Source organism: Salpingoeca rosetta (assembly GCF_000188695.1).
Source record: "Salpingoeca rosetta unplaced genomic scaffold supercont1.6, whole genome shotgun sequence".
Taxonomy (NCBI): domain Eukaryota; class Choanoflagellata; order Craspedida; family Salpingoecidae; genus Salpingoeca; species Salpingoeca rosetta.
This window is the reverse complement of record NW_004754928.1, coordinates 1,859,354-1,881,853: the sequence shown is the minus strand read 5'-3', so window position 1 is coordinate 1,881,853 and position 22,500 is coordinate 1,859,354. Positions and strand designations below refer to the sequence as shown.

At 56.0% G+C, this 22,500-nt stretch overlaps 7 protein-coding genes across 7 annotated transcripts in view; 4 read left to right on the top strand and 3 right to left on the bottom strand.

The window, feature by feature from the left end:
• Positions 1–195, top strand: part of PTSG_11952 (uncharacterized protein) — a 7,120-nt gene extending 6,925 nt beyond the window's left edge. Inside the window, exon 10 of the mRNA XM_004996469.1 lies at positions 1–195. This exon is cut by the window's left edge and continues 214 nt beyond it. The gene's annotated coding sequence lies outside the window, so the exon portion shown is untranslated.
• On the top strand, positions 129–3,926 carry PTSG_11951 (uncharacterized protein). Its single transcript, XM_004996468.1, has 11 exons — positions 129–599; positions 939–1,056; positions 1,184–1,271; positions 1,403–1,444; positions 1,651–1,703; positions 1,898–1,979; positions 2,129–2,183; positions 2,372–2,460; positions 2,749–2,811; positions 3,064–3,384; positions 3,603–3,926. The coding sequence occupies exons 1-11, from the start codon at positions 320–322 to the stop codon at positions 3,831–3,833; spliced, it is 1,422 nt and encodes a 473-aa protein (XP_004996525.1). The 5' UTR covers positions 129–319; the 3' UTR covers positions 3,834–3,926.
• PTSG_03005 (uncharacterized protein) lies at positions 3,394–4,668 on the bottom strand. Its single transcript, XM_004996467.1, has 2 exons — positions 4,242–4,668; positions 3,394–3,985 (listed from the first exon to the last, which is right to left on the bottom strand). The coding sequence occupies exons 1-2, from the start codon at positions 4,621–4,623 to the stop codon at positions 3,936–3,938; spliced, it is 432 nt and encodes a 143-aa protein (XP_004996524.1). The 5' UTR covers positions 4,624–4,668; the 3' UTR covers positions 3,394–3,935.
• Positions 4,669–4,699: 31 nt separating this feature from the next.
• Positions 4,700–8,890, top strand: PTSG_03004 (uncharacterized protein). Its single transcript, XM_004996466.1, has 11 exons — positions 4,700–4,943; positions 5,185–5,376; positions 5,703–6,121; positions 6,299–6,369; positions 6,688–6,796; positions 7,057–7,100; positions 7,269–7,314; positions 7,550–7,603; positions 7,810–7,949; positions 8,144–8,237; positions 8,490–8,890. The coding sequence occupies exons 1-11, from the start codon at positions 4,805–4,807 to the stop codon at positions 8,745–8,747; spliced, it is 1,566 nt and encodes a 521-aa protein (XP_004996523.1). The 5' UTR covers positions 4,700–4,804; the 3' UTR covers positions 8,748–8,890.
• Positions 8,891–9,467: 577 nt separating this feature from the next.
• Positions 9,468–17,712, bottom strand: PTSG_11950 (uncharacterized protein; the record flags this gene model as incomplete). Its single annotated transcript, XM_004996465.1, has 8 exons — positions 17,106–17,712; positions 15,664–16,836; positions 15,335–15,408; positions 14,534–15,070; positions 13,807–14,174; positions 11,141–13,536; positions 10,817–10,853; positions 9,468–10,606 (listed from the first exon to the last, which is right to left on the bottom strand). Exons 1-8 carry the CDS (start codon positions 17,403–17,405, stop codon positions 9,468–9,470), a joined length of 6,024 nt encoding a protein of 2,007 aa, XP_004996522.1. The 5' UTR covers positions 17,406–17,712.
• A 495-nt stretch (positions 17,713–18,207) lies between these two features.
• PTSG_03001 (uncharacterized protein) lies at positions 18,208–21,169 on the top strand (the record flags this gene model as incomplete). The annotated part of the gene is made up of 6 exons (XM_004996464.1): positions 18,208–18,456; positions 18,616–18,714; positions 18,994–19,212; positions 19,696–19,787; positions 20,095–20,209; positions 20,381–21,169. The coding sequence occupies 6 exons, from the start codon at positions 18,208–18,210 to the stop codon at positions 21,167–21,169; spliced, it is 1,563 nt and encodes a 520-aa protein (XP_004996521.1).
• Positions 21,170–21,418: 249 nt separating this feature from the next.
• Positions 21,419–22,322, bottom strand: PTSG_03000 (uncharacterized protein). Its single transcript, XM_004996463.1, has 3 exons — positions 22,272–22,322; positions 22,014–22,129; positions 21,419–21,816 (listed from the first exon to the last, which is right to left on the bottom strand). The coding sequence occupies exons 2-3, from the start codon at positions 22,101–22,103 to the stop codon at positions 21,583–21,585; spliced, it is 324 nt and encodes a 107-aa protein (XP_004996520.1). The 5' UTR covers positions 22,104–22,129; positions 22,272–22,322; the 3' UTR covers positions 21,419–21,582.
• Positions 22,323–22,500: the final 178 nt, after the last annotated feature.

The window sequence follows — 22,500 nt, the reverse complement described above, 5'->3', positions numbered from 1 at the left end:
GTGGTCATGTCACACCATCATGTCTTTGTAACTTGTCCGCGTGTTTGTCTGTGTTGCTGTACACAGAGTGGGAGTGAGAGTCAGATGAACAGACAGGAGAGGCGGGCAGCCACAGCCACAACCACTTGCTTGGCGTGTGCGTGTGTGCACTGTGCATATCGTTGGGTGACGAGAATGAAACCATATTAGGTCAGACAACACACGTGACAGCGAAGGTCAACAAAGAAGGAAGGACAGTAACACACACCAGCAACAACAACACCATTCAACAAACCACAACACAACACAAAGCAGCAGCAGCAGTGGACAGCAGAGCATCATGGTGAGGAGGCGAGTTGGTAAGGGGCAGCAGCAGCCATCGGCGGCAGCGAGGAGGCCAGTGGCGGCTGGCGGACATGGCGGACATGGCGGCGGTCGCAGCCCGGCGCAGGTGGGCATGCTGCTGCTCGCTGCCGTGCTGGGGCTCGCTGGCGTGGCTGGCCTGGTACTGTATTGGATGGGACCGCACGTGCAGCTGCTCGATGCCAGCGACCAGTCGCAGATGCAGCGCGTCTTCCTGTCTGGCGAGCCGTGGATGGTCTACTGCAGCTCCAAGCGAGGTGCGACACTGCACGTGCTGCATTGTGTTGTGCTGTGTTGTGTTGTGTTGTGTTGTGTTGTGTTGTGTTGTGTTGTGTTGTGTTGTGTTGTGTTGTGTTGTGTTGTGTTGTGTTGTGTTGTGTTGTGTTGTGTTGTGTTGTGTTGTGTTGTGTTGTGTTGTGTTGTGTTGTGTTGTGTTGTGTTGTGTTGTGTTGTGTGTTGTGTGTATGTGTGTGTGTGTGTGTGCTTGCCTACCTGCTTGTTATCATCGTCAACCCACGCACGCAACGCACGCAACGCACCCAACACACGCAACGCACGCTTCTTGTCCACACGCATGTCAATTCGTGTGCTTGCAGCACCCGAGCCACCAAAAGAGTTCACGGACGCCATGAAGTCACTCTCGAAGCGCGGTGTCAGCTTTGGACAACTCAACTGCGGGAGCAAGCTGCCGTCTGGGAAGACAGTGGCATCAAGGTACGTGCACAGAAGAAGTGTTTGCATAGGCAGCCAACTGTGTGCTCGCGAGCGAGCTATCGATAACACGCGTTCACACACACACACACATGCACACACACACACACACACACACACACATGCACAGGTTTGGGATTGATCTGAAGAGCAAGCCCGTCATTGTGGCAACTGGCAACGGGAAGAAGGCAAAGCAGGTGCCACGCACGTACACCAAGGTGAGCACTCCATGTTCACCACCGCGGCGCGTGCTCTTCACCTGTTCAATTGGCGTCTTGTCTTGGACATCACCACCACCACAGCTCACCCATCCCGATCACCAATGCGTGTTCGGCATTGCCGTATGCAGACGGGCACTGGACTCATCTCCTTTGTGGACTCGTTTACTCGGGTAAGCTCAACGCTGTAGTGCCTCGGATACGCACGTGTGTGTGTGTGTGTGCGTGCGTGTGCGTGCATGCATGTATGCACGTGTGTGTGTGTGTGTGTGTGTGTGTGTGTGTGTCGCTCCGTTACCCTGTTTTCTGTCTCCATCTCTCTCCAAGCTTCTTCCGTGCGTACACTTACACGCTCTTGTGCTGTCGCACCGCACCACAGCTGAGGTTGTACGAGCCGCGCACGAGTCAAAAGTTCCAGGAGCAGTGCACACGGTAGGGACTGAGCAATGCTTGCGTGATTGCTTGCAGGCAAACCCCATCCCCTGGCTTCAGGCCACATCCCACCACAAGCACACACACACACACACACACACACACACACACACACACACACACACACACACACACACACACAACACACACACACACACACACACATTCTTCACCTTGCGTGTTGGCGACTGTAGGAAGAAGGCATGTGTCATTGTCGCCCACAAAGGACCACTGGACACATCAACGACTACAGAATTGTACAAAGCCATGGAGCAGGTGCGTTGATGCGTGTGTCTCTGTGTGGGTGTGTTGTGGTGTGGTGAACGTATGCATATTTGTGCGTGTTGCGATGTGCCCACCATGTCATGACATGGCAAGTGTCTCATGATGCATCTTCATCCCTACTCTTTGCCCCACATACACAGCACCGCACGGTCTCGTTTGTATCCATCGACACGTCCAAATCCCGCCTCCATCTTGGTGAGTGTTCATTTGGCGCATAAACTTACTGCATGTGTGTGTGTGTGTGCGTATGTGTGTGTGCGTGTGTGTGTGTGTGTGTCTGTGTGTGTGTGTGTGTGCGTGCGTGTGTGTGTGTCTGTGTGTGTCTGTGTGTCACATACAACTCTCCCCGACTCACACCACCACCATCACCACCACCACCACAGGCGTTGCGGAGAGCCGGGCTGCGAACATTGAGAAAAGCGAAACGCCCACCATCTTCGTTGTGCGCAAACGAAACGCAACAAGCAACAAGGTACTATCATAGGCACCAATGTTCACGATGAACATGCCTTATATGGTGGCGGTGTTGTTGTGACTGAACCCGACTGTGGTTGATGGTATGGATTGCTGTGATGACTGTACTGGCTGTGGTGACAATGAAATATATTGCGTGTTGTGTTTTATGCGTTGAAAGTCGCTGGATTTCGTGTCTTCCACTCGTCAACACAGCACCATTGATCCATGTCATCATGTACCCCTCCCCCCCCCCGGATCTCTCACAACATCACCACCACGTGTGTGCTGCTGTTGGTTTGTACAGTTTGGCGTGTCTGTTTATGGCGGGTCGATCAACGCAATGCAGCTGGCAGACCACATCCACGAGGTTGGAGGCAGCAATGGGTGTGGATGCATGACACGTGCAAGTGCAAGCGAAGTGGAAGTGGATATGGATGCAAGGCGCACGCGCGTGCAGGGGCACACGTGCACACGCGCGCACATGCAACCACACCTGTCCCCCCCCCCATACACACAAGTGCACAAGTGCACAAGTGCATAAGTAGACACCCACATGTCCACCTCACATCCATCCCCCTCCCCCACCCAAACTGCTGCTTTCCGTCGCCATCAACACCAGGTGCTCGAGAACGATGCGCTGCTCAAGTGGTCGTCTGTTCGTCCGGACATTCGCTCATCATCATCATCATCATCATCGTCATCATCACGGAGACAGCGCCGGAAGCAGCCCAGCAACGATGAAGACAGCAGCGGCAGCACGGGCGGAACACGCGCGGACAGCCAGCAGCATCCGGGCACTGGCAGTGGCGATCAAGACGATAGCAGTGGTGGTGATGGTGGTGGTGGTGGTGGTGTGCCGATGACAGCGGAGGAGCGAAGACGCGAGCGGGAGCGAAGACGACGCGAACAAATGGACCGCGAAGCCATGGAGCTTATCCAGGTACACACACACACACACACACACACACACACACACATGGCCTTGCTCATGCAGTGGTGCAGTGGTAGTGGTGGTTATGGTGGTTATGGTGGTGGTAGGGAGAGCGCTCTCGATTACTGGTGGCTCTGTCTGTTTGCTCTCAACTTCACCTTCATCTCGACGTCTGCGGCTGCTCCGCTCACGCCCGCCATCCACCATCCACTGATCACGGCAAACAGGAGATCGATGGTGATGACGAGGATGAGAAAGACGACGACGACGACGATGTTACCGCGTATGTTGACGACGCTGAGGGTGTCGAACTTGGAGAGGAGTCCATTGTTGGTGACGACGATGAAGACGAAGGTGACTACGACGAGGACCATGACGTTGATGGTGGGGTGGAGGAGATCGACGAGGAAGACGACGACGATGTTGTTGAGTTGGAGGAAGACGATGAGGAGGAGTGAAAAGGGTTACCGAACTCGACTAGTGCTTGCTGCTTCGTTTCAGTGTGCTTGTGCGCCTCGTTTGACACATTAAACACCCCAAGAAAAAGGCGGCCCTCAAAGTCATGGTGCGAGCTTGTCCAGATTGATGTCACCGTGATTGCAGTCAACATCTGTGAACCAGAAACAGAGAGGTAAACCTTGTCGTGTGAGTTGCTCGCATCATCAGCGTCCATGTCAACACAATACATCCACGGGAGATGCATACATGTGAATCAGCAACGCGATTCCCGCACGAGGTCCACGCAACACAACAAAGCACACACACACACACACACACACACACACACACACACACACACACACACACACACACGCACACGCACACACACACACACACGCACGCACACACACACACACACACCGCACCTGGAGGGCAAATGACGTCCAAGACCTTCTGGCGAGCTGACTCGTGAGATGCGTTCGAAATGCCACGCCAAGGGTCGAGGACATACCACTGAAGCGGAAGGAAGATGGCAAAGAAGATGACCAACAACACCACGCCCCGCACAATCTCCACAGTCCATGTGGAACCCTTTTGTTGCTGTTGTTGATGCGCAGCTTGCCGCCTCGTCGTGGCCTCGCGTTCGCGGTCTCCGCCCTCTTGCAGTTGCCGTTGCTGTTGTTTGTCGTCACCCTGTTCCTGTTTCTCTTGCCTCTTGGGCTGATCCCTCCTCACACCGCCTTGCCCACCATCACCTTCGTCGCCAGCAGCCCCGTTCTCGCCGGGTCTCGTTCGTCGCCTCAGCATCTTCCTCCTTGTTGCTTGGCAGTCAGCAACGTCCTTTGTGTGACGATTGTTTGTGGAAAATATTCACAAATATTCAGGACTTTGCGCCACCCACGTTGACCCAAGAGCGCACACACACTTGCACACTCGCACGCACACTCACGCACATCCAACCAGCAAGCAAGCAAGCAAGCGAGCAGCCATGGCGGAGAAGAGAAGTGTGACGGAGGAGGATGTGGAAGAGATGCTGCTGTGCGCCCGATACGGCGAGGTGGACGAGATGAAGGAGCTCATCGAGCTGGGCGTGCCAGTGGACAGCAAAGACGGCATGGGCAACACCGGTGCGTGGTGTGCGTGGTGAGATGCTGTATGAGTGTCAGAGATGCTGCATGAGAGTGCGTGATATTGTGTGGATGTAGTGCTCATGCTGTGTCTCTTGCGTCTCTCGCATATGCCACGGGCTTCTCACTGAGACTCACAACCCAACCACACACACACACACACTCGCACACTCGCACACACACACACACACACACACACTCGCACACACACACACACACACACACGCACACTTGTGGACAGCGCTGCACTATGCTGCGGCGAATGGCTTGATGGATTGCGCGGAATACTTGGTGAAGAAGAAGTGTCCTTACCTTCCCAACAACAGCGGCAACCTTCCGCTGCACTGGGCCATCCAAAACAAGGCTGCAGATGTCGTCCAGCTTCTCATGAAGTCGTACCCGGAAGTGAACGTGCTGCAAACCAACGAGTTTGGTGCGTCGTTCCATCTCGCTGTCTCGCCTTCCTCACGACATTGCCTCGAGAAGAATATCGCCCATGTGTCTGCTTGCTCTAAATCACCTGCCTTGGGCCAGTTGCACTGGCGGATGTTCATTTTCTTTGCCTTGCTCGTCATTGACGTCATGTTCATGGTGCACATGATGTTCGTCTTATGTATCGTGGTCGTTTGCCTTGTCGTGGACTTCTTCACCGTTGATTGTTCACTGTCCCCCGTACTGCCCACTCGAACGTTGCTGTGCAATCTCACAATCTCACAATCTCACAATCTCACAATCTCACTGACATCCACTGTCTTGCAGGCAAGAGCGCTGTGACGGAAGCGTTCAATGCGCAGGACCAGCAGATTCTGAAGTTGGTGCTGGAGCACCCGAGCGCAGCTGCACTCGAGGAGGAGGGCAAGGACGGCAGCAGTGGTAAAGGTGGCAGTGGCAGTGGAGCAAAGAAAGGTACCGCCGCCAGCAAGAAGAAGCCACAGCAAAAGGGGAAGAAGCAGAAGCAGGACGCGTCCAAGAAGAAGGAAGACGATGCCACAGCCACAGCCAGCACGGCACAACAGGACAAGGCAACATCAGACGCATCAGACAGCAAGAGCACCGCCGGCCGCGATGACACTGCGGAATCAAGTCAAGTGCTGCAGACACACACGCACGACATGAGGTTTTCACCAGACGGACCCGAGGTGCACGTGCGCGAAATTGCAACCGATTGGTTCGGCAAGGTGCGCCTTACCTGGTGTCGTGGTGATGTGTGTGTGTGTGTATGTATGTGTGTGTGTATGTGTGTATGTTTGTGTGTGCTGGTGCAATGCTTGCCAGCAGTGACTGGTTGTGTCCCATATCATCATCACCATTATCACTCACCATTTCATCATCATCATCATCATCATCATCATCAGGTGTTCGGCGACATGCCAGAAGATGACACCACTGGCATTCAACTGTGGGCTGCGTCGCTCATCGCTGCTCGGTGCGTGTGTATGTGTGTATGTGTGTGCATGCACGTGAATGTATGGTGAAATGCCGTGCTCGCTAACGCGTATGTTTCAGTGGTCCTCCCATGACAACACACACACACACACACACACACACACACACACACACAGTCATACACACACACACACAGAACCACTTGCTTCGTATCTACCATCCCCCTGCTGTCACACGCGAACAACGCCAGCACCAACACATCACCTTTCAACTTTGATTCGTGCGTGCATGTATGCGTGTGCGTGCATGCTCATGTGTGCGTGTGTGTGCACGTGTATTCATATATGTGTGTGTGCAGGTGGGTGGTTGACGTTGCTGCGCGTCTTGATGGTGCGCGTGTGCTTGAGCTCGGTGCCGGCTGCGGTCTGCCGGGTCTCGCTGCCCTCGCATACACTCATGCAAAGCAGGTGCGCACGCTCGTGTGTGTGCGTGTGTCTGTGTGTGTGTGTATGTGTGTGTATGTGTGTATGTGTGTGTGTGTATGTGTGTGTGTATGTGTGTCTGTGTGTGTGTGTGTGTATGTGTGTGTGTGTGTGTGTGTGTGTTAGTGCTTGTATCGCTGTGCGTCCATGCGGTATTGCGACCTTTCTTCCCCCCCCCTGTGTCCACCTCCAGTGTCCTCATGTGGAACCTCGGCCCACTGTGCTGCGATGGTTCACACCTCCAGGTTGTCATCACAGACTACTTTTCCCACACCGTCGACAACATCAAGTGAGACCAGCACTCCGGTTTATGCCAACCACACACACACACACACACACACACACACACACACACACACACACACACACACACACACACACACACACACACACACACACACACATACACGCGTAACTTTGGGCTCACTGCTTGTTCTTCTGTCGTTTGTTCTCCCAGGCACAACCTCTCCATCAATGCTCACATCCCAACACTGACAGAGCGGGTACGCTGATGCTCATCATGGACATGACTCGGTGCCCTCCCCCCCCCCAAACCGAACACACACACACACACACATACACACAAAAACACACACACACACACACACACACACACACACACACACACACACACACACACACACACACACACACACACACACACACACAACACACACACACACACACATATCCTGGCTACACTCCTGCTGCTCACGTGTACGTTTTCGTTCACAACAGGGCCACGTGCACGCGCTGGATTGGAACAACGAGAACACGTGGCTGCACGAGAGCGTAAGTGAGCAATGCATGGACATGTGCCAACATGTGTGCACCAGCACACGTGTGCCTGGTTGAGCCTTGGTTTTTTTGTAACGACTCGCTCCCTCCCCCAGCACACACTTCCTCCGTCTGCAATCCATCCCCACCCGTTCCACCATTCTCTCGAGTCTCACCACCACCACCACCACCACCATGACAACGTGTATTTGCTTGGGTAGGATGGAAACCTGTGCCAGTTTGATGTGCTGCTTGGGTGCGATTTGGTTTACGACACGCCTCTTGTTGCGCCATTGTGCAATCTTGTTCGCCGCTGCCTGGCACCACATGGCACTTTCTTTTACGTCTCTGGCGGAAAACGGTTCGTGCATGCAAGCAGCCTTGTTTGTTTGTTTGTTTGTTTGTTTGTTTGTTTGTTTGTTTGTTTGTTTGTTTGTTTGTTTGTTTGTTTGTGTTTGTTTGCGACTGTCGTTGTGATCTCTTGCTCGTTACCTCTGCCGAAAACACTCACAGCTGCACCACCACCACATTCACCACCACATCCACCGCCAACAGCAAGGGCGCAAAGGAGTTCATCACAGCGCTGAGAGACTGCGGGCTCGAGTGCAAGATTGCGCCACTCAAGCCAGAATACAAAGCAAACCCACTGGTCCGTCTACGATGTTGTGCATGCGTGTGTGCACATGTGTATGTGTGTGTTTGAGTGTGTGTATGCTTTTTGCTCCCCCGCATTGTTCTTTCTGCCTGCATGCCTGCCTGCGTCCATGTGCCTCTGTCCTCGTGTCTCCCATCCCTCCACCCCCCCCCCCCTCTTCCCTCTCTCTCGCAATCAAAGCACACGTGCGCATCTCACATCATACCCACACCAACCCCCAACACCTCCCCATTCGATCTTGTTCAGGTGAGCGGGGACGAACAAGAACTGGAGTTGCACTTCAACGAACTGCACGAGAATGTGCAGGTGCTGTTTGAGTTCTCTTGGCCGAGCAAGACCGTGACGAACAACGATGGCGATGGTGGCGAGGATGGACGGACGGCCAGTGACGCTGATGCTGGTGATGATGATGATGATGATGATGATGAGAAGGAGGACAAGCGGGAAGATGTGACCAAGGATGACAGCACACAAGACATCGGCAAGGATAATGGCGACGCATGAGAACACACACACACACACAGCGATACAGCCATGCGGTGACATGCTGGCAATTGCGTTCACCGCCCATGACCAACTGCCCCCAAATAAAACTTTCTCGCTTCCATATCGCACGTTCGATTTTTTTTCCTTGCGTGAGTACAACGTTGCATTTGGTCATGTATTAGATGGAAAACAAGTGGTGTGCTACAGGCGGAAGAGTGTGACAGCAAGAAGAACAATACTGTCGCACTGCCAACGCATCACCCACAAATGGCAATGAAGCACCAATTGCAAGGCGAGAGAGGGAGAAAGAAGAAGGGGGGGGGAAGAGGGAAGAACAAAGGAACGATGCACACACCGCACAAGCAAGTGCATCAACGTGTAACTCGCAGCATGACAATGGTTGCAACACGGAGTGGCGAGTAAAATGAGCAGGCATACAACTTGGTCGAGCATACGCCCGCCTCACGCAGGTTCTATTACACCCACACACTCTACCATACACGTCGCCCACTCACGCACTCACTAATATTGGTTCTCACTAAACTCACGCGCATACGTTGACATCACACATATATGCTATTATCACCCGCCCACACACACACACACACACACACACACACACACACACACACACACACACACACACACACACACACACACATACGCACACACACACACACACATACGCACACATGCCCTTTCACGCACTTACACTCACGCACCCGCTATTCCGCCAACTCATTGCATCATGGAGGCTGGTCTCGTGTGCACGTCCACGTAGTCTGGATCGTCGTCCGTCACCTCCTCCGTGTGTCCACGATGCAGCACAACATAGCTGCTCGCCAGCATTGGTGCATTGCCCGCATCGCTTTCGTGACCGCTGCTGTTGTTGGCATTGGCTCCCTGCCACGTTGGGTCGTACACGAACGAAGGCTCCGTGTTTGTTTCCGACGGTCCGTTGTCGTTTTCAGACAGCACCTGCAAGTAGCCCACGCTCGTGCTGCTGTTGTGACGCGACGCAACAAATGACAGTGTCTGTGGCTCTGCCGTCCCCTGTTGCGGTGCTGATGATGACGATGATGATGATGGTGGCGGTGGTTGACTGTCGTTGGCAATGCGTGCACTCAAGCGAGGTGGAGCACCCACTCGAGGTGGCAGCTTTGGATTCTTGCGTCGCTGCCCACCCCTGCTGCCATGGTTCTTGTCGTGTGTGCGGGCAGGTGGCTCCACATACCCGCTCACCAGCCCACCGCGGCTGCCACTGGTGCCGGTGGTGGTGGTGGCATTTGCATTGGCATCTTCATTTGCATTTGTGGTGCTGGTCTGGTTTGCTCGCAGCTGCCGCCCTTCAAAGCGCGGCATTGCATATGTCGGGTTGATGCTGTAGCGGTTTGTCGCCTGTGACTCATCACCAGCATCCACGCTCCCATCGCCACCATCATCGCCACTGCTGTGCTGTTGTTTCTGTTTCCGTTCGCGGCGTGGCACATCGTATGGCGCGTGCACGGTGGGGACACAGTAGGCATCCTCATCCTCATGACCACCACCATCACTGCCATCAGTACCCTTCTTATTCTTCTTCGCGCGGCGTGGAACATCGTACGGCGCTTGCACGCTGGGAACACGATACATGTCAGCTTCCTGCTGCTGCTGCTTCTTGTTCTTGCCTTCCCCTCGTGGCAATTCGTACCCTGCATCTTGTGTTGGAACATGGTACACCCCATCTCCTGCGGCGTTGCCAGTCCTGTCGTTGACATCGTAGCATGTCGGGTTCCACGCGTGCGCTGGGTGTGGTGGTGGCGATGATGACGATGATGGTAGTGGTGCTGGGGACATGCCATCCTGTCCAGAGAACAGCGGGTTCTTGAAGAGGCCGCCTGATGCACAGTTGCAAAGCAGGGAGAGTGTGTGAGTGAGTAAGTGAGTGAGTGAGTAGGTGCGTGTGTGTGGTTGGTGTTGGTGGTGTCGAAGGCAGGAAAACCGTGAACGTGAGACGGTTGCAGAGGTACGACGTTTGCACTGATAACGTTCATGAAATAACAGTAACAGCAACTAAAACATGTATATTTGTATGCGCATTTGCGTACCGGTCTTGCCATCGCTTGAAGCAGCTGCGTTGCCATCCTGTGGTTGCGCGTCATACGGGTGGTATCAGAGCAGCGTGAGTCGCGAAAAAAAGGGGGTAAAGCGCTGTGAATGAGCAGTGCATCTGTTTACACTGACTCACCCAAACACACACGCACACACACACACACACACACACACACACACACACACACACACCACGCACATCACACCGCACACACACACACCACGCACATCACACCACACACACACACACACCACAGCACCCCCCCCCCCCCCTCTCTCTCTCTCGCAAACCCAACGCAAGGCACCAACAACAAGCGCACCGTGAAGGCAGCGTCGGCGGCGGCCTGGCGCCTGCGGCGAACAATAAAGACAACTGCGGCCGCAATGAAGACAACACCAATCACGCCGCCGACAATCGACACGGGGATTGCCATATCCACAGACGCACTCGTGCCGCTCTGCCCAACGCTGGGCTGAGGCGAGCACACGCGCACGCCGTCGCCAACAAACCCGGCACTGCACTCGCACGCAAATGAGCCAGCCGTGTTGGTGCACGTGGCGTTGGCATGGCACAGCTCGGCTGCGTTGCTGGCTGCACACTCGTCCACATCGGCACATGTCAAGCCGTCACCAACAAAGCCGTCCCTGCATGTGCACGTGTACCCGCCATCCGTGTTGGTGCACCGTGCGTTGGGGTCACACTCGTGCGTCTCCTGGCGACACTCGTCCACGTCCACGCAGGCAATGCCCGTACCGGCAAACCCGTCCACACATGTACACAGGAAACTGCCTGGTGTGTTGGTGCACGTGGCGTTTGCATCGCATGGCGCTGTGCCCTCCACACACTCGTCCACGTCCGCACACGCCGTGCCATTGCCGCGGAATCCTGAGTTGCACACACACCGGAACGACCCATCGCTGTTGAAGCAGGTGGCGTCTGCGGCGCAGTTGTGAGTGCCGAGCGCACACTCATCGACGTCGTCGCACACGGCAATGCCGTCACCTGCATACCCGCGCTCACACGTGCACACGAAGCTGCCGTCCGTGTTGGTGCAGGCTGCATGTGCGTGGCACGGCGCAGTGTTGTACAGGCACTCATTTCTGTCCTCGCACTCAAAGCCGTCACCACGGTAGCCCGTCTGACACGCACACGTGTAGCTGCCGATTGTGTTGGTGCACACTGCATTCACGTCGCAGTCGTGCGTTCCTTCCATGCACTCGTCCACGTCGTCGCACACGAGCCCGCTGCCTGTGAAGCCGCTGTTGCACGCGCACGTGTAGCTACCCACTGTGTTGGTGCACGTTGCGTTGACAGCACACCTTGCAGTGCCATCGACACACTCATCTTCGTCCCGGCACAAAACGCCATCACCTTCGTACCCTTCGACACAGGCGCAGGTATAGCTGCCGATCGTGTTGGTGCAGGCTGCATTCACGTCGCAGTCGTGCGTCCCTTCCATGCACTCGTCCACGTCTTCGCACGTGAAACCGCTGCCTGTGAAGCCGCTGTTGCACGCACAGGTGTAGCTGCCCACTGAGTTGGTGCACGTTGCCTCTTCATGACAGGAGTGGGTGCCATCCGCACACTCATCTTCATCGTGGCACGAACGGCCATCACCTTCATACCCTTCAACACAGGCGCAGGTGTAGCTGCCGATCGTGTTGGTGCAGGCTGCATTCACGTCACACCCGTGCGTTGCCTGCACGCACTCGTCCACATCGTCACAGGTGAAGCCATCGCCTTCATAGCCGTCATTGCATGCACAGGTGTAGCTGCCCGCCGTGTTGGTGCAGGCTGCATTCATGTCGCACGAGTGCGTGCCATCAAAGCACTCGTTGTCGTCCACGCACACACCACCGCTCTTGACGTAACCGGGGTCGCAGTCGAGCTGGCAGCGCGGTGGCTGTGCTGACCACGCCGTGTCTGCATCACACTCCGCTGTCGAAGCACCAATGCGCACATATCCATCCAGGCACGCAAAGGTGGCGGTTGCCGGGTAGCGGGGATTGAAGCTGCGTGGCGTGAAGGTGACGGTGCCATTGGCAGGTGCTGAGAGAGGCTGGCACAGCTTGCCCCTGCACGTTGCATCCACGCCATCAAACTCGCCCTTGTCGGCCTGGCACTGTCGTGTTGCCGCACCGACCACCTCGTAGCCCTCCGTGCACGTGTACGTTGCCGTGGACGGGTAGCGGCGTGCGTTGCTGTACGTCACACGGCCGTTCTCTGGGGTAGTTACCTTCGTACACAGGCGACCAATGCACGTCGGCGCAGCTGTGGCCCACGTCCCTTCCTCCTTGCACTGCACCGTTGCCGGCCCCATGAGCACATACCCCGTGTCGCAGGAGAACGAGGCAGCAGCAGGGTAGCGGAGCGTGTTGGCAGCAGCACCCCCACTGCCATGGGTGGGGGGCGGCAGGGCTGGGCACGTGGGGCGCAGGCACTTGGGCGTCTCGCCCACAAACACATGCGTTGTTGCGCTGCACGTGTGTTCGGCGTCCCCATCCTCAAGCACATAGCCGCTGTTGCACGTGAACGTTGCCGTGGACGGATAGCGGCGGCCGTTGCTGTACGACACGGCGCCATTCTCAGGGGGCGTGACCGGCGAGCAATAGAGGGGCTGACAGGATGGAGGGTCCGGAAAGCTCCACGTGCCGTCGGCCTGACAGGACTGCGTGGCACCGCCTTGCAACACATATCCCACATGGCACGACAGGCCTAATGGATGGTGGTTGAAAGGCGGAGACGGGGGGGGGTGAACAAGGAAAAGAACAGTTGTGATGGTGGTGATGGTGGTGATGGTGGTGAGCTGAAAGGGATGGAAGGGAGGATTGGATCCTGCAACACGGGGCAAACATCAAACAACACAGCACGAACACACACAGCACTGACACACACAGCACGAGCACACACACACAGAGCATAAGCACGCCATACACACGCACACAGAGCATACGCACGCCATACACACGCGAAAGAATAACGCACTGGCTGAGTCTGGGTAGCGAATGGTGCCGGACGGCGAGACGTCGCCGTTGGTGAGGGAAATGGGCGGACACGCAACGCCAACACACTCTGGCAGCGTGCCACTCCATGAACCATCGGTGGCGCAGCTGAGCGAGTTGCGGTTGGCGTTCTTCAGCTCGTATCCCGCGCCACACGTGTACGTCGCAGTGCTCTGATACCGCCGACCGTTGGTCACGTGAACGGTGGCGTGGGCCACTGTTGGCGCTGCGTCGCACAGGATGCCACGACAGCTCCCGGAGGACGAACCGCCACAGTAGACACGCTCGTACCCGCTGCTGCACGCCTGGCAGTCGAAGCATTGGTACGTGGAGTAGGTGTGGCGCCAGGTGCTGGTGGTTTGGGGGGGGGGATGGTTGGTTGGGTGGTTGGTGAGGAGGTGGTGTGAGCCGTTGGATGACGCGATACGCAATGCAGTGCACATCAGCAAACCACGTCATACAAAGAAAGCTCACAGACACCAGAGACACGCACAAGTACATGGGCTCATGCACACACACACACGCGCGCGCGCACACACACGCACACACGCACACACACACACACACACACACACACACACACACACACACACACACACACACACACACACATACACACACACACACACACAAACTCAGACAAAACACACACTGAAACCCGCAAACACACAACCCCCCCCCCACACACACACACACAGAATCTCTCTTACCCTTCTGGGCAGGGCTCGCAGGTGCCACCGCTGGTGCCAGTGCAGCCCTCTCGCTGGTATCCAGCGGGACATGGCTGGCAGTCCTTGCACGTGCCAGGGCTGGTGCCAATGCAGCCATCGCGGAACTGGCCAGGCGGGCAATACCCACACGTGACGCAGAACCCAATGCTGAAACCACCACAGTTGTAGCGGTACCGGCCTGCTTGACAGCCGTAACAGGGACGACAATTGCCTTCCTCGCCTTGCCGACATCCTACCCTGTACTCGTCTTTCTCGCACGTGCCGCAGTCAACACACGGCGTGAGCGCTGTGCCACGGCTGCAGCCAGCCCTATACTGGTGCTCCTCTGGGCAGTCGTCACACCGCATGCAGTTGTTCGAGTTGTATTCTGTGGAGTAGTAGTTGTCGGCGCAGTTGTAGCACGTCGTGCCAGAGCCATGGTACCCCGGGTTGCACTTGCAGTCCTCATCGCATGAGCCCGTGCACGTGGTTGAGCAGATGTCACAGCTGTCGCCGTCACATCCGGAACACATCATGCTGGAAGCGATTACATGCGCCACCACACGTGCATCAACGGTGTGGTGATGGGGTGGGTTAAAGGGGGTGGGGAAATGCATGTCACAGCACATGCAGTCGTGTGAGTCTCAGAAACAAAGTGACGACACGGTTGCGTGTGTGTGTGTGTGTGTTTGTGTGTGTGTGTGTGTGTGTGTGTGTGTGTGTGTGTGTGTGTGTGTGTGCTCTTTTATGAATATGCACACATGTTCTTGCATGATGTGCGCACGTTCGTCGAGTACTTACACGCAATCGGTGTTGCAGCCGTCAAAGCAGGTGTATGAGCCGTGGTCTGTTGACCGACGGGAGCGCTGATGCACCTGCATCACACGTGCAGTGGAAGGGCGATGGGATGTGTATGTTGTGCATCGTGCATCGTGCATGTGGTGTGGAGGAGGACATGTGAGATGCGTGTGTGAGATGCGTGTGTGAGGTGTGAGGTGTGGTGTGATGAACAACACTGAGAGCAAGCCCTCCACGCGCTCACCCATGCATCCGCACACGCTCACCCACACCTAATCTGCCGTTTGGCATCCACAACCCGCACTCAACCCCATCAACACATGCACACGAACCTCCGTTGCTCCTGCTGCCAATTCGTCCTCCGATCTTTGCTGCGTGGACAGCGTGGTCGCCGTCACGTCGTCTGGCATGCGACCGTGTGCGCAGAACTGATGCAGGACAGCATGTGCACTGTCGACGCTGCACACGCGCGAGACACGCGACTCAATCGTTGACGGGTCCGCATACGCAGTCATATCACCGGCACTCTCGTACGCGTTGAGCACAAAGGGCAGCAAACCCTCACACAGCGATTGGAACGTGCGCACAAATGCATCCACCTCACCACCACCGCCACTACCGCCACCGGCGGCGCTGTCACTGCTGTCAGGTGCTGCATGCTCATCTTCAAGAACGCTACACATGCCATCACCACCACCATCACCCCCACCATCACCACCACCACGCTTGAGCTGCCAGGATGGCATGGCCTGGAGATAGGAGACGCCCTCGTGATCGCGGCCAATGACGGCGGTTATGGCTTCGCGCCACCGCGCGCCAAACACATCCGCGTCCACAAGATGCGCACCGCTCTGCGCTGCAAACACCAGTGCATCCGCCCACGTCAGGCCCTTGCGTTGGAGGGAGACGGTGAGGTGCGACGAGCCTTCTGCGCCAGACACGGCGTAGTGGATGATGCCCTTGGGCATGTACATGGTGTCGCCGGCACGCAGCGTGAAGTTGGAGCAGCGCATGCCGCGCAGTGCCGTGTCCTCGTAGCGCGTGCACCCCTGCTGCCGCTGCTGCCTGATCTCCTGCAGCTGGCCCAGCTGCGCTGTTGTGAACTGCGCAATTGCTTGCAACTCGTGAACAGGGCGGTGCTCCAGGTTGTGCCGCTTCTCGTGCGCGCGCACGGCGCGTTCGTCCGTGACGTCCACGTCTGCCAGGTACCCATACGGGGTGCAGGTAGTCCAGCGCTTTGAGCCGTGGAGCTGAATCACGAGGACGTCGTAGGGGTCCGTGTGCGGCATGAGGGCGCGCGACTCGTTCTGCGTGGCGTGGTACAGGTGGACGGTGGACTCTGTGCCAAACACGTCGCGCACGCCGTCCTGCAGCTGCTTGACTGCGGTGTCGGCAGGGGAGCCGGGGAGGTCTTCATAGCGCACGAGCAAGCCCGCACCAGCAGCGAGCTCGTCTTCCATCTGCTCGCACGACAACACGGCCCGTGTCTCGCCTTGCTCTTTGATCTGTTGGGTGTTGGGGGTGGGGTGAGTGTGAGTGTGAGAGGAGAGGGGGGTGGGGAAGGAGAGGAGACGTTGCGAGATGCGTACAGTGGAAACAGGGACAGGGCAAACACACACACACACACACACACACACACACTCACACACACACACACACACACACACACACACAACAACAACAACACACACACACACACACACACACACACACACACACACACACACACACACACACACACAACAAACACAAGCACCCGCACAGGGGTACTGACCCGGAGTGCGGCAGGGTGGGCCTGGCGGTTGTCTTGCACACCCCATTGGCAGGTGGATTTGACGTCGGTGAGCGGGAGCAACCGATTGGCCAGGGTCTGGTTGTGCGTACCCACAAGCACTTCGCGCTGGTACCAGTTCTCAAAGAAGGTCGCTTCTTCAACACTCGCAAACAGGTCGGAGAAGCTGAGTGCCCGCACTCCTGCAGAGGAGGATACGGGCACAGCGTTGCTCTCACAGCAGCAGCAGACCACCAGCACCAACGCAACGCTTGTTGCCAGGACGCCCGCCGAACGAGTCATCACTGCCGCTGTGCTGTGTTGGTGATTTTGGTGTTGGTGTTGGTGTTCTTCGAACAACGCAACACACAACCGCGCAGTGGTGGTTGTCGTTGGGAAAGAATCAAAGCGGACACAGTGTCAGCCAAATGTAGGAATGAGGGGGAGGGGGGATGAGAGGGGATGAGAAGAAGGGAGACCTTGTTTGGCACAACAAGCAAGAGCCAGACGAAGGATGATGTGAGGTTGTGGCTGTGGCTGTGGTTGAGGTTGTGGCGCTGTGGCGCAGGACTTGCAAAGGAGAAGTGAATGGTGGCTTTGGGAAAAGGTGTGGCACAGAGAAAATTGACCAAAACACCCAATAACAATCGTCGATTAGCTTGGCTTGGCGTTGTATGTGCGTGTGTGTGTGTTTGTGGTGTTGTTGCTGTTTGCCAACCTCGCTTTCTCGCATCACATGTCCATCCCACCTTCGTATCACACTTCCAGCCCACCCCATATCTATGCATCTCACATCAGTCACATCAGGTGTTGTGGGTTCAATCATAAAAGTACACAGGGAACGACAGCAAAAGCCAAGAACAAGCCATGCCAGCGTGTGGGAGTGATGCGAACACACACACACACACACACACACACACACACACACGCACGCACACACACACACACACACACACACACACACACACACACACACACACACACACACACTGTGTGGAAGCTAGTTGCAAAGCTCTGCCCAGCATCTCTTGCTATCAGCGTGTCGTGGATAATTCGTGGATGTTTTATCTCAATTTTCTACACTGTGCAGCACCAGCAGCAAAACATGAGCGACGAGAAAGGCGACGCTGCCACTGCTCCCGCTGTTGTGGCGGAACGTGACGGCGAACCACAGCAACCGCAGCCGCAACAGGAGCAGGAACATGGAGGAGAGACGCGGGAGTCCACGGCCACGGACGCAAAGGATGAAGGGGAGAAGCCAGAGAATGGAGGAGGTGGCAAGGAAGAGAAAGAGGAGGAGCCCAAGAAGAACGGCGAGGAGGAGATTCCAGAGGGCGTCATCCCGGACCTGGAGGTCAGTGGGCGTGCGAACGTTCACCAATCGCGTATGCTTGTTTTGTGCTGTAACTTGACGACATGGCTACGTGCGTTGCGCCTGTACTGTCTACGGTGTGCGTGAGTATGATAGGCTTTCTTTGAGTGTCTCTCACCCAAGTGTTTTCGCTCTGTTCAGGCTTTGTACAGCGAGGAAGACGCTGCCCGTGAATTCTTCCTCACCAAGCAGGATCTGAAGAAGTTCAGGGTTCGTTACCGATCCTTTCGCAACTTCTCGGTGAGCGCATATAATGTACACACACGCATGTGTGAACGTGTGTGTGTGTGTGTGTGTGCGTGTGAATGTGTGAATGTGTGAATGTGTGAATGTGTGTGTGTGTGTGTGTGTGAATGTGTATGTGTGTGTGAGTGTGTGTGTGTGAACGTGTATGTGTGTGTGCGTGCTTGCGACTTGATCCTGTGCACTCGCCGTGCATGTCCACCTGAGCCCACGTTCAAGCATGTACATGCTCATGCAACTACATGCATGCAAAACCATACGCACATACATCCATAGGGCCCGTTCCCCATCCGCAAGTATGTGGGCGAGGACCTGCTTGAGCCCGCGTATGAGGTGCAGGGCGGCAAGGACAAGTTCATCGCCCGCCGGAAAAAACTGGCGCGCGTGTGGCGACCAGACCTGTCGAACCCGCCCAAGATCCGCTACTTTGTGCTGCGCGGCACGCGCGAGGCCCTCACTGCCAGCCGCGCCACCGGACAGTGGACAACCACACAGGTACACACACGCAAAGATGAAGACAGGTTCACCAATCCACATGCACACATGAAAACAGCTTCACACATCCACACCTATACACGTGTACACATCAGTGGATCATGTTCGTACAATGTCATATGTGCGTGTGATGACTCCACCCCCACCACTTGTTGTCAACATTGTTGTTGTTGTCGTGTTTGCACACGCACACGCACCCACCGCAGTTGTCGCGATGTGAGCACACACGAGCAGTGGGCGGTGCGCTTGTGGCTGCTGCCTCTCCCCAAGCAGAAGATCCACGACTGTATGACAAACACACGCGCGCGCACACAACACACACACACATATACAAACACAGAGCATGCACCTTGACTGGCACGCGCTTTGCCACAATGTATGGTTCTTCAGCCATTTCCGCTCATCGATGTGCACGCCTACGCGAATGTGTGTGTGTGTGTGTGTGTGTGTGTGTGTGTGTGTGTGTGCATTGATTACTGGCAGGCACAACTCGAACCTGTGCTCGCGCGCGCTTTCAAGGACAGCGAACGTGTCGAGTTTGTCTTTAGTCCTGTTGACACGCAATACTTTATGTGGTGAGGTGCACTCACAATCACGAAATTGTGTGCGTTTGTGTTCTCGTGTGTGTGTGTGTGTGTGTGTGTGTGTGTGTGTGTGTGTGTGTGTGTGTGTGTGTGTGTGCGTGTGTGTGTGTGCGTGTGTGTGTGTTCGCGTTTTGTTGGTTTACATTTGACACGGAGACAATCTCTGGAGCCTATGCCCCACTCACATACACACACACACACACACACACACACTCACACTCTCACACACATCCACACACACACACACACACACTCGCCTTGTCATTCCCCTGACACGACAATGTGCTGTGCTGTTCAGTGCGGGTCTGATGACGACACCACCGACGATTGCAGAGACGCCGTTCCCGCAGAAGGCCGTCTCCTTTGGCGTTTTCTGGCACCCGGACACCCGCCTCAGATTCACCACCATCAAGGTGCGAAGGGGCGTGTGTGTGTGTCTGTGTGTGTGTCTGTGTGTGTCTGTGTGTGCCTGTGTGTATCTGTGTGTGTGTCTGTGTGTCTGTGACGGTGAAAAACACGATAAAGTAAGTGCCTCAACAACACCCTTTTGTGACCCCACACCACCCACCATCTGTTACCGCCAGGCAACGCTGTTTGAGGACCAGGTGGACCTGTTTGCCGAGAACGGGCGCGAGCTTCCACCCGAGCTCGGTGCGCTCGCTGTCGCATCCATCTCCAAATGTGTTGCCCGCGATGAGGAGTGGGAGCGGAGACAGAAGGAGCGCAAGCAGCAGTTGGAAGAGCGGCGACACCACCACCACCGTGGCAGCCGTTCCCGTCGCAGCCACCACCACCACCGCCGCCGCTATGATGACGATCACGACGACTTTGACGATGATGCTGATGATCGCCGTCGCAGCCGTCACCGGCACCACCGCAGCCGGCGGAGCATCACCCCATCCCACCACCACCACCGCCGCGAAGACGAAGATGATGCTGATCGTGACCGTCGTCGTCATCGTCGTCGCAGTCGTAGTGCGTCACGTGCCGGCGGCAGTGATGCGGACGAACGGCCCGCAAGCGACGATGCGCGGGAACACCGGGAGGACCGGGAGGATAGGAGCTATCCTTCGGACGAGGAGGCCAGCGAGCGCCGGCACCGGCGCCGCCACAAGAAGAAGCACAAGAAGAAGCACAAGAAACGACGACACCGCGACCACGACGACAGCGATGGTGGGCGCAATGCCGGCAACGACGACGACAGGGACAGGCGTCATCGAGACAGTGGTGGTGGTGGTGATGATGGTGGTGATGATGGTGGTGGTGATGGTCGCCGGAGTGACGACGAGCGGAGTAGGCCAGAACAACGTGGCAGTGGTGATGGTGATGGTGACGAGAGGCAGATGGATGTTGCCACTGACACCGCCGTGTGATCCCCTCGTGTGTGTGTGTGTGTGTGTGTGTGTGTGTGTGTGTGTGTGTGTGTGTGTGTGTGTGTGTGTGTGTGTGTGTGTGTGTGTGTGTGTGTGTGTGAATTGCGTCTCGTGTCATGCGTGTGCGGCTTGGCCACTGACTTGGTGTTTGTAATCGTGTGCTGCTTTCACACGTTGGGCACTCGTTCGTTTATTCGTTTCCAAATAGACACGTAAACACATATACGCACGTGGGTACAGCAGAAAAGACAGGCAACTTGATTATTGATGTCCACATGCGAGTCATGTGTTAGGTGGGATTGCGGGCTGGCTGCTGCTCACGAGTGTGTGTGGACCTAACTGTGAAATCATGCTGAGCCGTCTGCCATGCGTGGATGCTGAGCCGTCTGCTTGCATGTATGGTGTGATGTCTGCTATGCGTTCGCCACGTTCCTGCTGGTCCTTCGCTTCCTTCTCCCAACACCACCACTGCCACCCTTGCCACCCCCACCCCCACTTTTCTTTCCACCATCACCACCACCATCACCATCACCACCAGCACCACCATCATCTGCGATCGCCATGTACTGGGCAATGGCAGTGAGGAGCTGGTCGCTCGTGTTGATGTCACGGCCGAGCCCGTGCGACAGCAACCGGCGCGCGTGGAGCTGTCATGGTGGTGACGGTCGTCGTGATCATGGCGTTGGTGGTGGTGGTGGTGAGGTGAAGGTCAGGAGGGAAGGTAGAGAGGGAAGAGAGTGCATTCGGGCACACTGTAGAGAATGAGGAGAGAAAGGCACTCACACACACTCTCATGTCACTCGCACATACGCATACGCATACACATACACGTGCATACACACACCTGAAGTTGTTCGAGGACGAGGGCGTTGTGTTGTGCTCGAAGTTGCGCAATCTGAATACTCTTCATCTTCTCCCGCACACGCGCCGTCATCGCTTGCTCGTGCCCAGCCAGCACGTCTGGTTGGTGATGGTGGTGTGGTGGTGAGTGTGTGTGTGTGTGTGAGTGTGTGTGTGTGCACTTCTGTTGACGCAATGTCTTGGGAAGAGAGTTGACACATGCCACGGAGTGTCAACATAACACACGTGTGAGCGCGTGTACCTTGCACTTGTTCACTGGTCAGCAATGCGTGCCATTCTTCCTCCTGTGGTGTGGTCACACATCATGCAGTGCTGTTGTGAGGTCGCAAGCATGATCAAACAACCAACGCATGCACACACATGACACACACGACACACACGACACACACACACACACACACACACACACACACACACACACACACACACACACACACACACACACACACACACACACACACACAACTACG

Excerpts from the sequence above, each read along its gene's own strand:
- PTSG_03005 (XM_004996467.1), bottom strand. The coding sequence starts at position 4,623 with ATGCTGAGGCGACGAACGAGACCCGGCGAGAACGGGGCTGCTGGCGAC. Across the intron at positions 3,986-4,241 it reads GGACGTCATTTGCCCTCCAG|ATGTTGACTGCAATCACGGT; the intron begins GTGCGGTGTGTG and ends TCTGGTTCACAG.
- PTSG_11951 (XM_004996468.1), top strand. The coding sequence starts at position 320 with ATGGTGAGGAGGCGAGTTGGTAAGGGGCAGCAGCAGCCATCGGCGGCA. Across the intron at positions 600-938 it reads CTACTGCAGCTCCAAGCGAG|CACCCGAGCCACCAAAAGAG; the intron begins GTGCGACACTGC and ends GTGTGCTTGCAG. Across the intron at positions 3,385-3,602 it reads AAGCCATGGAGCTTATCCAG|GAGATCGATGGTGATGACGA; the intron begins GTACACACACAC and ends CACGGCAAACAG.
- PTSG_03000 (XM_004996463.1), bottom strand. The coding sequence starts at position 22,103 with ATGACGGCGCGTGTGCGGGAGAAGATGAAGAGTATTCAGATTGCGCAA. Across the intron at positions 21,817-22,013 it reads TCGTCCTCGAACAACTTCAG|CTCCACGCGCGCCGGTTGCT; the intron begins GTGTGTGTATGC and ends CCACCATGACAG.
- PTSG_03004 (XM_004996466.1), top strand. The coding sequence starts at position 4,805 with ATGGCGGAGAAGAGAAGTGTGACGGAGGAGGATGTGGAAGAGATGCTG. Across the intron at positions 5,377-5,702 it reads GCTGCAAACCAACGAGTTTG|GCAAGAGCGCTGTGACGGAA; the intron begins GTGCGTCGTTCC and ends ACTGTCTTGCAG. Across the intron at positions 6,122-6,298 it reads CAACCGATTGGTTCGGCAAG|GTGTTCGGCGACATGCCAGA; the intron begins GTGCGCCTTACC and ends CATCATCATCAG.